Source organism: Macaca thibetana, chromosome 13, assembly GCF_024542745.1.
Source record: "Macaca thibetana thibetana isolate TM-01 chromosome 13, ASM2454274v1, whole genome shotgun sequence".
Classification (NCBI taxonomy): Eukaryota; Metazoa; Chordata; class Mammalia; order Primates; family Cercopithecidae; genus Macaca; species Macaca thibetana.
In genome coordinates this window covers 80,727,808-80,742,168 of record NC_065590.1, presented here as the reverse complement: position 1 = coordinate 80,742,168, position 14,361 = coordinate 80,727,808, and the positions used below count along the sequence as shown (strand labels likewise).

General features: G+C 52.4%; 1 protein-coding gene across 1 annotated transcript in view; it reads right to left on the bottom strand.

Moving 5' to 3' along the window:
* OTOF (otoferlin) overlaps nt 1-14,361 on the bottom strand; it is a 103,224-nt gene that overhangs the window by 72,468 nt on the left and 16,395 nt on the right. The window contains exon 2 of the mRNA XM_050753866.1: nt 9,123-9,181. Coding sequence (XP_050609823.1) covers nt 9,123-9,181 — 59 coding nt within the window. The remainder of the gene's footprint in view (nt 1-9,122; nt 9,182-14,361) is intronic.

Here is a 14,361-nt window from a genome sequence, read left to right as displayed (position 1 = left end):
GGGGTCAGGCCCACAGCCTGTCCCCAGCTCACTGTTTCTGGATTCACCCTTACCACTTCTGTGTTGCTTCCTCCCTAACTTAATGTTAGTGATGAGTAGGAATTTGATTGGGATTTTTCCTGGTGCCCTAGAAATGGCAACAAGGGCTCAAAAGAGAGGCTAAAGTGGCCTAGTGCCCCATTCTGTAAAAAGCTGCCAATGGGCAGAGCCAGACATCTTCCCAGGGCTTCCTCAAAGGCCCTGTTACCTCCAACCATCACCCAGCCCACCTTCCTGGGATGGGACAGAAGACTGGGCAAGGGAAAAGTGGGAAGAATTCTGTCCTGGGTGTAGTGTTTTTGTGGTGCTTCTTGGGGAAACAGCTCATGGCGATTAGGTACCGGCAAGAAGGGCAGCATGGCATGCAAATCCCCAGTGGCATCTGTAGGGCGTGGACTGGCAGGAGGCCCATGGAGCACTGCAGGGCAAGGAGCCCAGCCTGTTGGCTGTGGCAAGTCTTCGAGTTGCGCTCCATTGGCCAAGTGGGGTCGAGTGATCTAATGACACTTTTTCCATGGGCTGCCCACCAGGGGAGGATGTGGAGGGCCTCAGCAGGGGTCCCTGTCCCACTCCACGTCCTGAGCCACAAGCATGAGGGAAGGGGGATGGCCAGGGGTGAATAGGATGCCAGACTGGAGTAGGAAGCCCTTCTGGACAGGACCAGACAGCGCTGAGGTCTGCTCAAGACGCTGTGGAGAGACCGTGTCAGGGAGGATTTTGACAGATCGGGTGGAAGACAAGTGACTTTTTATTTTTTAGCTCCATTTTTATACCCTACCAAATTCAGACTGCTCAATAGGCCAATAATAAATAATAATAGTAATAATAGCTGCCATTTCTGGGGAACTTTTTCTTATGCAAGGGTCTGAATGCTCTATGTGCATTCATTCATTTAGTCTTTCCGATGGCCCGAGAGGCAGGTAGTGGCTTCTGTGCTCTATAAACAAGGAACTTGGCCCCAGAGCAGCTGCGTGATTCAGACACTCCGTTGGTGGCTGAGCAGGCCCTGGGAAGGAGGCTTCTGAGAGCCCACCCTGCATGTTTGCCATTTCCAAAGCTGAGATTCCTTCTCCCAGCCTGGGGACTCAGAGGGCTTGGGCACACTGGGCCAGCCCGCAGGTCACTGCCCAGTGTGGGCAGAGCCTGTTTCAGGAAAACAGCCTTTGTGACATCTCCCTTCAGGACTGGCTAAGTCCCAGGGAGGACCCGGCCTTGGCATAAGAGGGAGGAAGAAGCAGAGGAGGGGGAGGGGGTCTGCAGGGTGGAGTGGGGAGGGTTCTGAGCAGGGCCTAGGGAGGGCTTTAAAGGCGAGGTGGGCACAGGGCAGAAGGGTGGGCTGAGGGTCCCAGGAAGTGGAGGCAGCCCAGCCCACAGGCCTCATTCAGCGGCTGCGGCTCCAGCTTCTGGATGCCTCTGGCAGCTCAGCAGTGTGTGGTTTTCTTAATGAAGCTGCTTTTATGGGGCTGCAGGGAAATAAAGCAGCCCAGGAAGGCCCAGCTCATCAGTCACAGTGCTGTGTGGGAGTGGGGGGCCGCAGGAGCCGCCGAGATTCGGTTTACTGGTGATGAAGCGGGGAGGAGTGATTCAACCCCCTGAGGGTCTGTGGGTGGGATTTTGGCATTGGAAGGAGAGAAAGATCAGGAATAAAGGACATGACCTTGGAGATGGCCCTGTGAAATGGATGGCGGGTGTTGAATGGTGGCCGGAGGCTGAGGCTAAGGGACCTGGGGAGGGAGACTGCCTGGCTGGGGGGCAAGGACCAGTTTGTTGAGTGAGAGTTGGGTGTCAGGGAGGGTCCAGGAGAGAGGGGGCTTCCAGAAGGGCCCCTGACTGCAGATGAGAATAATCAGGGAAGCGTGTGTAGGTGTGTGGCTCAGGTGCCCTTTCAGGAACTCATCAGCCAGGTCTGGGCAGTCCCTGAAGACGTCAGAGGGGAAAGTTCTTCCTGGAGGCTTTCTGGGCGAGGGAGAAGACAGGGTCCTCACTGAATCACAGCAGCTTCTTCAGTCTCTGACTTGCTCCGTGCTTTACAGATACCTCTCTTTCCTCCCCTGTCTCCCTCCCACATTTTCCACCCACAAGAGGCTTTCCCCTCATTTCTCTTTTCCTTCCCTCCCGCGTCGTTCCTGTGCTTTCTTCTCCTCACCACATCCATTTTCTCTTTCATCAGTTTCTCTCTCTGTCTCTATCTCTTCCTTTGTCTCTGTCTCCCTCTGTCTCTCTTAGGGGTTCTTCATCTGGAAGAACTGGAATTGGAATCCATTCCAGAAGCTTTTAAAAATCCCAAGGCCCAGGCCTAGAGACGGGTCAAGCCGGCACCTCTAGGTGTGGTCCTGGCATCAGTGTGGGGCCTCGGAGGGTGATGGGCCTCCCGGTTAGAGGGAAGTGACTCAGGGTCTGGGACTGGGGGTTTCTCCCATTTGGCCTCCCTACAAGCAGAGGCATGGGCTGTAAGAAGGAGACTTTTTGGGTTGAATTTTCCTCTCTTATCATCTCTCCTTTGTTAAAACTTTTCAATGGCTCCTCCACAGCTCCCTGAAAGAGGTGGGGATTCCCTTTCCCAGCACCCAGAGACCCCCTTGCTGTGCCCAGACAGCATTGCCAGCCCCATCTCCCATTGCTGACACCTTATTTTGCTCAGGCAGCGTCTGTGAGTTCTGGGTACCTTATAGAGCTCCAAAGGACATGCCCACCCTTTGCTTCTTTTTGTTCTTCTGACAACATTGAGGCTTGTATCTCATGTAGACTGGGAGTCTCCGTGGTGTTGTAGGAACTCTAAGTTTGAGTCAGGAGACTTGAGTTCTAGCCCTGGCTCTGCCACTCACTAGCTGTGCCTCAGCTTCCCCATCTGTGAAATGGGGGGTGACAATATCTACCTTAGAGGGCTATTGAGAGAAGATCTCACAGGTGACAGCAGTCATAAGCGACACAGCACTGCAGAACGCTTTTGGTTTAGATTTTCCCAGTGGGAACTCTGTGCAGGTCTGCAGCTGTCCCGTCTCCCTGTCATGCCACCTCCCTCCCCCTTGCCCCCATCACTTTCCTTTTCTGCCTCGGCCTGTGGATTTCACATGTCTCTTTCACTGCTTCTTCTCTTCCTAATTCCAGTTTTCATTGTCTCCTCATTTTTGTGGTTATGTCCTTTCCTCCATTTGGGGTGACATGCTGAGAACACAGCAAGACGAGATGAGGACTTTGAGGGTTTGGGAGCCACACTCCTCTCCTGACTCTGCCATTGAATTTATGAGCTACTAGATTGAAGGAAAGGGGGCTGGGTGCAGTGGCTCATACCTGCAATCCCAGCATTTTGGGAGGCCGAGGTGGGCAGATCATTTGAGGTCAGGAGTTTGAGACTAGCCTGGCCAACGTGGTAAAACCCTGCCTCTACTAAAATACAAAAATTAGCCGGGTGGGTGGTGCATATCTGTAATATCAGCTACTTGGGAGGCTGAGGCAGGAGAATCGCTTGAACCCAGAAGGCAGAGGTTGCAGTGAGCCAAGATGGCGCCACTGCACTCCAGCCTGGGTGACAGAGCAAGACTCCGCCTCAAAAAAAAAAAAAAAAAAAAAAAAAAAATTGAAGGAAAAGGGCTTCTGAAGGAAGAATTTCATCTGGGTAGCACTTAGTACTTCCAGAGCACCTTTTACCCATAACCAAACTCACAGCAACATGGCAAAGATGTGCTCCTTTTACAAGTGGGAAAGCAGAGAGGCGAGAGTTGCCCAGGGGCACAAGGCTGCTTGGTGGCAGAGGCAAGATTCAAATTCAAGTCTCAGAATGCTTAGTCTGGAGTTCTGCCTTAGGGCTTAATCCACTACACTGAACCCTCTCCTGAAGCCTGGTACTGCTGGGCAGTTAAGCCAAACATAGTCACTCAAGATGTCACGAGCCAGCAAGCCCCATGCTGGGGGCGAACATTTGCCGAGTACTTGCTGTGTGCCAGGCTCTGTGCATGACGCTGTGCAGAGCACAGGGATGCAGGTTGTTTCTCAGTCCTGGGGATAGTACTGGATAGTTCTGGAGACAGACACTGACCCGGAATAGCAGCCTGGGATAAGACTGTTGACAGAAGCAAGACGGTAGGTAGTACAGATAGGGAGGGAAAGAGGGCCTCTGTTGCGGGGGCGGTCTCAGGAGCCCTGGGAGTGCTGAATCCTGACCCAGTTTTCTGGTCTAGGCTTAGCCCTGACCTGGCTGGTGCTGGCCAGGGCACAAGGTTCTGCATCCTATCAGCCCCAGTGATCTAGGACTCTGCAGAAAAGGTTTCCCTGATGCACTTTGGAGAATGACCTGGATTATGTCCAGCTTGGCCCCTGACTGGGCCTGGAACCATCCTAAATCAGCAAGGTAGCATCCTTAAAGGGACAGGGTTGTAGGTTTGGGGGAAAATATTGAGATGCACTACAAAGCTTTAGAGCAGGGGTCCCCAAACCCCGGGCCATGGACCGGTACCAGTCCATGGCCTGTTAGGAACGGAGCCGCACAGCAAGAGGTGAGCGGCGAGTGAGCGAGTATTCTCGCCTGAGTTCCACCTAATGTCAGATCAGGGACAGCATTTGATTCTGATAGGAATGTGAACCCCCCTGTGAACTGCACATGCCAGGGATCTAGGCTGTGCACTCCCTAAGAGAACCTAATGCCTGATGTTCTGAAGAGGAACAGTTTCATCCCCAAATCACCCCCGGCCACCACCATCCCAGTCTGTGGAAAAATTGTCTTCCATGAAACCGGTCCCTGGTGCCAGAAAGTTGGGGACTGCTGCTTTAGAGTATGGTGGGAAAGAGACAGATTTGCGAGCTTAAAGACCTGGGCTCAGTCTCCCTAGTGTGGCTTTTTCACTTTCCCAGGACACAAAGGCTGAGTCTCTCTCTGTCTCTCTCTCTGTTTCTGTCTTTGTCTCTGTCTCTCTCCCCAGCTTCTTCAGAGTTGTAAGTTAAATGTAGGATCTCAGATCTCAGCTGGTCTTCTTGGGCAATTCTCTTCCCCATTCTAAGACCTGTTTCTTCAAGTGCAAGACAAGAGGGTTAAACTAGATGATCTCTAACCTTAGAGATCAAGGTGATCTAAAGTCCCCTTAGGTGATCTCGTCTGTGCCTTGACTGCTTCCTTTCTATCCAGGCCACAGCAAAGGGCTTGATGTACCACTAGCCCTGCTGAGCCCACTTGGTCTGGGCACAGGCCTGTGGTGACAGGTGCCAGTCCTAGTGAATATCACTGTCTTGTTCATTCTTTCACTCGGCAACATTTTCTGAGCTCCATGCTGGGTGCCAGGCCAATGATGAACAAGACAGGTGCGTTTCTGGCCTCCAGGAGGTAACAGCCCATGACTTCCAGGGACAAGCAGAAAGGGGCAGATAATGCCAAACTCCCCTGCCCTGTCATCCCCCAGGCTGGTGACCTCTTCCTCCTCTGGGCTCAGAAGGCCCAGGGTCCCTCCTTGTTGGTAGTGGGTCCATCTGCCCACCAGACTGAGCCCCTTGAGGGCAGGGCTGAATCTTGTCTACTTTGCAAATGACCACAGGTCCTGGAATCAGATAGACTTGGGTTTAAATCCTGGTGTGGCTCCTTATCACCTAGGATGTGACCAGCCCAGCAAGTTCTAGAGAGTCTAATGCTTGTGTCAAGCTCTCAACCCATCTTGCCACACACTAAGTGCTCAGTAAACAGCAGCAGTTCTTATCATTGCTCCAAGTACTATTGTTACTCTGGCCTCTCCCCTGGGGCCTGGTCCACACAGGGCCTGTGTTAGAGCCAAAGCAAACTGGCTAAAGGTGGCTACTCCTGCTTCCCCAGGGCACAAAGGCTGGGTCTTTCTCTGTCTCTCCATAGCTTTTCCGGTGTTGTAGGTTAAATGTAGGAGCTCAGGTTCCAGCCTCTGGGAAAGGAGACACCATGTCCAGGCTCTGTTTCCACCCATTGTTGTAGAGAGCATTGTCTTTCTTCCATGGCCTCCTCCTCCCCACTCAGGTTCCTAAGCCCAGCTGCTGCAGCCCCTCTCATCCATGCCTGAGCAGAGGAGGGGCCCCTCCCTTGCTTGGAATCCCTTACCTAGTAGAGCTGTGAGAGACATTTGCTTTCTTGTCTGTCATTTCATTTTTTTTAGCCTTGTGACAGTCCCGTGGGGGCAGGTAGAGCAGGGAGCATATCCCTCTGTTACAGAAGGGGAATGCAAGGCCCAAAGAGGTTCCTCAGCAAGGACTGTGGTGCAGGTCTCATGACTCCCAGGCCACTGAGTCTCGCTAAGCTGGCTCCTGCAGGCCCTGGGCAGAGTCAGGCGGAGAGAAGAGGCTTTCTGGAAAGTCAAGAGGCTTTTGGGGGATTTGAAAGGGCCTCTTTCCCAGGATATTCTGGAACCACTGGCAGGCAGGTTCTTTCAGGGAGATGCCAGGGAAGTTTACGACTTACCCACTGGGTCTAGAGAGAGAGGTTAAAGCCAGGGTACGGTTCCAGGCTATCTTTGGGATTGGGCTGACCCAGGCCTCCGGGCCCTTCCTGAACAGGGGATGGGAGGGTGGCCTTCCTGCTTCGTGGGATGTGCACTGCTGACCAGTGGTGGCCAGGGCTGCAGCCACTTCGCACAGGGAGAAATGGCGGCAGGGGGCGTGGAGAGACTTCCACACGGGCCTTGCAGAGGTGGTGGGAGTCAGGCCCTATCACTGTATCCAGAGAGGGCTTAGGTCTCATCTACGCAAGAATTCAGAGCCCTGGCTTGGCCGCTTCCAGCTCTGTCACCTGGGGAAGGGTAGTTACCATCGGAGCCTGATTTCATCTGTGGATTATTTCAGAGATTGAGTGGAAGGGGCATGGCTCAGGAAGCAGCTCAGGGCTGCTTCTGGGGCTGCCACCATCTTCCCACGGGGCTCCCTGGTGGGAAGTGCGGGATGGCCTGAGTGTTGCAAGTCATTTTACATCCTTGCTCCCCACCTCACTAAATGCCAGCAGGTTCCTCATTGTGACAGCCAGAAACTCGCCTGTCTCCCCAGTGGGCGTGCAGCACTTTCCCCAGGTCGGAGCCACTTCTCCCCATCGCGTGCCCTGCTCTCTGACCCTAGTCACATGCTTCTTCCCATAAATGCCTGGCTTCTGCCCTGCCCCAGTCTCTCCACACGGACTCTGGCTACCCCATCCCTAAGCTCCCATACAAATCATCACGGGGTGTTGAGCCCAGGTTCCTCCCTCTGGAGTATCTCAAGCCCAGGCTGGCATTCATTAGATGCTCAGAATGTGGCCTCTTGTTCAGGGCCAGCAGAGACAGACTCTCCCCCTGAGGCGGGTTGGGTAGAGTTGGGAAGAGGAAGGACACGGTGATTAACTTTGAATGTCATGCATACCTGTGGCTCAGGTGTCCGGGGCGCTGGGCATGGAAAGGGGTGGCAGTGCCCTTGGAAGGGGCATCAGGTTGCCCCCTGGCTGGATGCCTGGGCTGACATGTCCCCTGGGAGTCTTGGGAGGAGGGAGTCAGATGCTGTGCCTGGTGGATTAGTGGGCAGAAGCCCAGGGAGGTAGGACTATGGGAAACTGGGCCAGGCTGCTGGAATCTTCACCCAGCCAGCCCAGTGCCCTGACTGAGGAAATGGGGAGGGGAGGGAGCAGACCGGGTGTATAATGCGGCAAGCCTGAAGCCTCTATGACTGCTGTCTCAGTGGGCAGCCATGGTTCCACTCTCACCATAACCCTTCATTTTGTTAATCATTTTACAGAGACCTTCACACCCATCACCAATCCCATTTGACAAAGATGGTGGCGGGTTTAGAAACCGAGGTCATTGTACAACCAGGAGGGGGAGAAGGTAAGGACAGAAACTTCCCTAGCTCTAGTGATTCACTTTAAATGAGCAATTCACCTGTCTTGCGTAGCAGTAGGGATGTACCAGGGAGGTAGTGGCAACTGCGCCCCACAGTGGTTGGGGAGGGCGTGGTGCTGGGCCGCGACGGTTGATGGCTGTGTCTGAGCCTGAGTGAGGAACGAGGCTTTGCTCCCCGTGTCTCCAGCTCTGGGTCGATGGACACAGCCACATCATGTGGCCCGGTTTCAGAGGGAGGGAGACAGCTGGTGCCAAGTGTCAGCCTGGTGGCTGCTCAGCCGAACGCCAGCAGCCAACCTCAAGAGGTACAGTCTGCCATAAGGCCCTTCCCAGCCCCCACAGAGCCAAGCAGGAGAGCCAAGCCCAGGCGAGGGGGGTACACTATTTGAGGGTCACCATGGAGCTTCCAGTTTGGCCAAGATGGTGATGAATGACTGCTGGTCCTCACCCCAAAGTCAACCCTGGAGAAACTACAGCAGCCAGAGGGGAATATAGATTCTGGAAGCAGCAAACAAATAGATGAAAGAATGTGAGGAGGCCGAGGAGGCCGCGGGCTGCTTGAACTGGTATGTGTGTGTAAGGATGGGGCTCCCAGACAGGCCAGGTGCCGAGGGGACGGGCAGGGAGAGGGAAGCATTGTTAAGTCCTCTCACCGCTCCCAGACACTCCCGTGGGATGGCGTCGCCTACTCCTTTGCTGATAAAATTGTGACAACAGCCCAGCTGGAGTGAGGATTGAGAAAAATCATTGTCAATAGACCAGCAGCTCACGTCTTTTCTCATGGCACCCCCAGAGTTGTTGCTGAAAATCCAGACTGTCTTCTCTTCCCCATGTTTCCCCTCAAGGTCTGGAGATGGCGCCCTGACTCAGGTGGGGTGCTTGACAATGTTTCCCTGGTGACCGGGGCTCCCACCTCAGTGCCTGGGGCTGCCCTGCTCTTCAACCCTTGAGGACTGACACAGATTGGCCTTTGCGATGTCCCCAACACTCGCCTGCCTTGTTGGGCCCTCAGCTGGTGGCTCACATTCAGGTCTACAGCACCTGTGGGCTCTTTCTCCACAGGGAATAATAGGCCCAGACCTGGCAGGGCTGTCGAGGTGGGCAAGGCTGCTGTTCCCCTCCTCACCACCTCCTTCAGGAAGCAGCTGAGAGGTGAGGTGCTCAAAGCAGGCTGGCGCCTGGGATTTGGGGCCAGTGTGTGCCCACAAGAGGCAGTGAAGGGTGCTTGCTCCCCTCTGGGCTCAGGGCTGAGGGAGGGGGTGGTCTTGGGCCTCCTACCTCGTCAAAGTCAGCCACATCCTCACAGTTCTCCAGGACCCGGGAGTAGAAGGATTGCCCTGCAGGGAAAGAGGAAATAAATTCTAGGGTCAGACCTGTCCATACCACCAGCGTGGGCTCAGACCTCCTCATCCTGGGAGTCGTCCTGACAGCATTTGACTTGTCATGCAACATGGGACCTCCTGGCTTGCACAGTTCTCCCAGGGTGAGGCCAGTCCCCATGCGGCCTCTTCTCTGACCCTCTCAGCAGTCCCGTGAGGGAAGCCGGTCAAAGGCCATGAGTTCCATGTTAGGAACGGGAATCCTAAGGCACAGAGGGCCCAGGCTGGTCAGAGTGGCCGTGGAAGAGGACCCCAGGAGCTATTCTCCACCACGCTCTTCCCCCGTGGATCTCTCAGCCTCCTCTGCAGCCTCCCCAGCTCTGGTGGTAACTCCGGGCCCTGCTGCCCTGAGTAGAAACCTGGTACAGAGGGTGTAGCCCCTGCCTGCTGATGGGGGTCTGTGAAGCCCAGCTTCCTTCTGCAGCCACCCCAGGGGCTCCTGCCCAAACCAGGTCCCCAAAACCAAGTCAGATCCCAGAGTTATTCCCTGTGGGACAAGGGCTTTCCCCTTCCACCACTGTCATGGTTTTCCATCTTCCTGTCAGCCTTAGCAGAGAAGACGGTCTCTGGCAGTTTCCTCCTGGGCTCTATTCCTGCCCCCACTTTCCCCACTGGCACAGGAAGTAGAGCGTGTATGAGATGGACACCCATCATCCCAGGCTCCCCCATCCGTATGCCACCCAGTAGGGCATGATGGGAGGACAGAGGGAAAGCTGCCCTCTTTGCTAGTCCAGTTGGAACTGGCCCAAGATGTGGGGAGAAATAAGTCAGGAGAGAATCGAGGGCAGGTTGAAGGGGCTCCAATGTGTGGGAAACACCAGCTAATTCAGTTCACTTTGAGAAGTAGCCGCTGGAGTCTCTGATGTTCCAGGCCATGTCCTGGGGCCTCGGAATAGAGGATGGACCAATGACAAAGGCACAAGCTCCCACCCACAGGGAGCTGATGGTCTAGAAGGGAGGCCAGGAGCCAAGCAACAGGGCACCAGTACAAGGGAAATACCTTTTTTTTTTTTTTTTTTTTTTGAGATGGAGTCTCGCCCTATCCCCAGGCTGGAGTGTAGTGGCAAGATCTCGGCTGACTGCAACCTCTGCCTCCTGGGTTCAAGTGATTCTCCTGCCTCAGCCTCCTGAGTAGCTGGGATTATAGGCGCCTGCCACCATGCCCAGCTAATTTTTGTATTTTCAGTAGAGACAGGGTTTCACCATGTTGGCCAGGCTCATCTGGAACTCTTGACCTCAAATGACCCGCCCGCCTTGGTCTCCCAAAGTGCTGGGATTACAGGCATGGGTCATCGCACCAGGCCTCCAGTGCAACACCATTCAGTACATACTCCAAGGCACAATTTTGCACAAGAAACAGTAATGGTACAGAGAAGGGAGGATACATACTGTTTTAGGGGTGGGATGGAACCACAAGAGAAGGGACTGTAATTTCTGTGAGGAGAAACCTAGAGATAGGATGAGTTAAAGAAAAATTTGTTGCTTAGAAATAATTTATTATCCTCTGTCAATTCCATAGTAAGGGAAAACAGGCAGCATGTATATTAGAACTCTGTTAATAAAAAAAAAAATACCAACACCCAAATTATATGTATATACTTCTTCTATGAAGAGACAAACATCTCAAACCATTGAAAGTGGTTACCCCCTCCGGGCGCAGTGGCTCACACCTGTAATTCCAGCACTTTGGGAGGCCGAGGCGGGCAGATCACCTGAGGTCGGGAGTTCGAGACCAGCCTGACCAACATGGAGGAACCCCATCTCACTAAAAATACAAAAATAACTGGGCATGGTGATGGGCATCTGTAATCCCAGTTACTTGGGAGGCTGAGGCAGGACAATCGCTCGAACCCAGGAGGCGGAGGTTGCTGTGAGCCGAGATCACGCCATTACACTCTAGCCTAGGCGACAAGAGCAAAACTCCGTCTCAAAAATAAATAAATAAATAAAATAAAAAAGAAAGAAAGTGGTTATCCCTGGGGAGGGAGAGTGAGAAGGTACGGAAAGCAGCATGCTTTGATGCGAGCCACCACACCTGGCTGAAAGACAAATAAATAAATAAATAAATACATGTGAATTTGAATTTTTTGCCAGTAACCATGCTTGCTTTTAGTAATTGAAAGACAAATGCCTTTTTTTGTTTGTTTGTCTTGAGATGGAGTCTCGCTCTGTCACCCAGGCTGGAGTGCGGTGGTGCAATCTCGGCTCAGTGCAACCTCTGCCTCCTGGGTTCAAGTGATTCTCGTGTCTCAGCCTCCCGAGTAGCTGGGATTACAGGCATGCGCCACCGTGCCTAGCTAGTTTTTTTACTTTTAGTAGAGATGGGGTTTTGCCATGTTGGTCAGGCCGGTCTCGAACTCCTGGCCGCAAGTGATCGCCCACCTCGGCCTCCCAAAGTGCTCGGATTATAGGTGTGAGTCACCGCACCCAGCTGAAAGACAAATACCTTTAAATATCCACCAGTATAAACCATTTCATTGAAGGACTCTCTCCAGGTTGAAGCCATTCCTATTTGGGGGTTAGTTTGGGTTGTCACTGTTGGAGACCATGGCATGGGGGGAGCGGACTGTGCTCCTCTCCCTACAGAAAACCTGGGAGACCAGGCTAGAGTGGCGCCAGGACAAGGAGGTACTGGAGGGGTCAGAGGTCCTCTGAACCTTCCCTGTGATGGGTCTAGGGGCTGGGCAAGGAACGGGGCTCAGCAAAACAGGCTTGTTCCCTCCAGGAATTGACCTCTCTCCTCTGGCGTTGGTGGCCTTATCTGTTTAGTAAGAGCTCTCCAGGGTCCCAGCAGCTTTTATGACTCAGGAGCTAGTCCTAGTTCAATGCAGAGATCCCCTCTGACAAGGAGGGCTGGGAATGGAGGGGTCGTTGATGTCAGATCCACTGAAATGGGGAGTGTGGATCCACTCCGAAAGGGTGTGTGTTCGTGTGTGTGTGTTTTGGGGTGGGGGTAAGTGGGGAAGGGCTGGCTGCATCTGAGATAAGGAGCAAAAAGCCATGCCGCAAAGCAGAGGCTATCTATAAAGAAAAGAGATGTGAAGTAAACAAGATGGGAAAGAAATAATCTTTAGCACTAGCCAGGGACATAAAAAAAAAAACAATCAACAAGAAATATCTCAACAGCAAGCCCCCGGGCAACCAAGGGAGGAGAGGGAAAGTGCCTGAGGTTTGAGTTTTTAATTTTCCCCACAGGCAACACACAATATAAATTGAGAATCAGGTGAGCATGTTTGTGTATAAGGCCTTCACCTAAAGACCTGCTGCTCTGAATAATCAAAGACCTTTTCATCCTAGAAGATTTTAATGAGCCTCAGATATAGCTGTCCTCCAGGGTCTCTTGGAGTGAAAAACCGAGCAACCCAGCAGAGGATTGGGAGAGGTTGGGGAGGGGCCCTGCTCCAAGATGGTGTCAGATTCACATCTACAGGAAGCACCAAGGCTCAAACCCTCCCCTGCTTGTGCATTTGTCCATAGCTTTGTTAGAGAGGAAGTAAAATATGTGAAATTAGCCACTGCAGAATTTATACATCAGGGCTCTGTGTCGAAATGTGCTAAAACCTCATTGATTTAGGCCCTGGGGATTTAGAGATGGTGAATATTTTCAAACAGGATGAGCTAAATTTACCTCTAGCTATTCTTTTTTAAAAAAGGTTTGCTGAAACACATCAATCATATAGAAACAGTGGAAAGGCCAAATTATTAAGAAAACAAAATGTCCTTCAGTATTTTGGATGAGCCATTTCAGGAGGGTATGTACAAACAGTGGCTGGCAGTATTCAAGTGGTTCTGTTCTGTTCCCTGGAGCAGAGCCAGGGGACCTCCATCATCTGTTCCAAGTGATCAGGGGAATGACTAACTCCATCTCTTGTTTCAAGTTCATTTCCACTTAACATCTACTCCATTCAACGTCAGTCTTGTTGACATTCCAGCTTCATTTTAAATGGCTTTCAGACAAAACCATTAAAAATCCCAATATCCAATCACCTTTCTTGCCACAGAGAAGATGGAGAATAAAGCTTGAAAGAAAATAGCCTCTTCTTTACATGGAAAGGCTGTTGTGGATTGAGTGAGAAGGAGGTTAGATGGGGAAAATAGGACAGCATCCTCCTTCCTTCTGAGGCAGCTGCTTCTGGGATAGCTGAGCTGTTTGGTTTGAAATAAACTCCTCCCTGAGTCAATAGATGGAGTATGAATAGCAGAGTCTGCTCAAAGTGTAACAAGCGCCATGGTATCAGATATACCCATTTCTCCATTCACCACTTAAAAATATCCACGCGGCAGCTCTTCTCCTAAATGGAGACGAGCTCAGTGCTTGTTTCAGAAGCAGGATGGCATGCTGGCCTTTCATGGGACTTGATTTAAGGGGACAAAATGTTCCATCTGCACAAAATAGCTCCCTCTTCCAGACAGCTTACCCTGCTAGGGCCACGCCTCTGAGAAAAGTCAGGTATGCAGGCACATGGCTGCCAGCCCATGTATGTTCATTCATTTCCACAGGCAACCAGGGCTTTCTTGCTCCTGGCTTGTGTGCCATTTGGCCTTCACAGAGGGGAGTTGTACAAAGACCATTCGAATCTGAACGATGCCTTTAAGAGCATATTACAATCCAGAGGGAGATATGTCAGACATGGAAAATTCTGCTGATGATATAAGGCAGAATTTTGTCATTGGCATGCAAAAAGTGTAAATAAAGTGAAAACCCAGAAAAAGGAGCAATGACTCTCAACATAACGGATTAAGGAGGCATTGTAGAGGCACAGGCATTGACACTGGAAGACGAGAAGAAATCTGGATATTCAGACAGACTGGGGAGCAAGGAGGAGGCGGGAAATCCAGGCACAGAGAACAGTGTAAGGAAATGTTTGAAAGCATGGAGCAGAGAATGGAGCCCCCAAGGAGCTGGACACAGGACGGGGAGTCCTGATGGCGAAGGGAAAAGCAAAAATGGTCTGCCCTCAGGGAGCAGCCTGTGGAAGCAAGACTGGAGAGGGGCTGGGGTCCCAAAAGGGCAGAGGGTGAGGTGGTGGGCCATCTGAAGGGGAAGGAGAAGGTCCTGAGACTGTTTTCAACGACATCATGATTTTGCCAGGGCCCAGCCCACTGGCCTGTCTCCCAGCAGTGCCTGCCATTGCTGT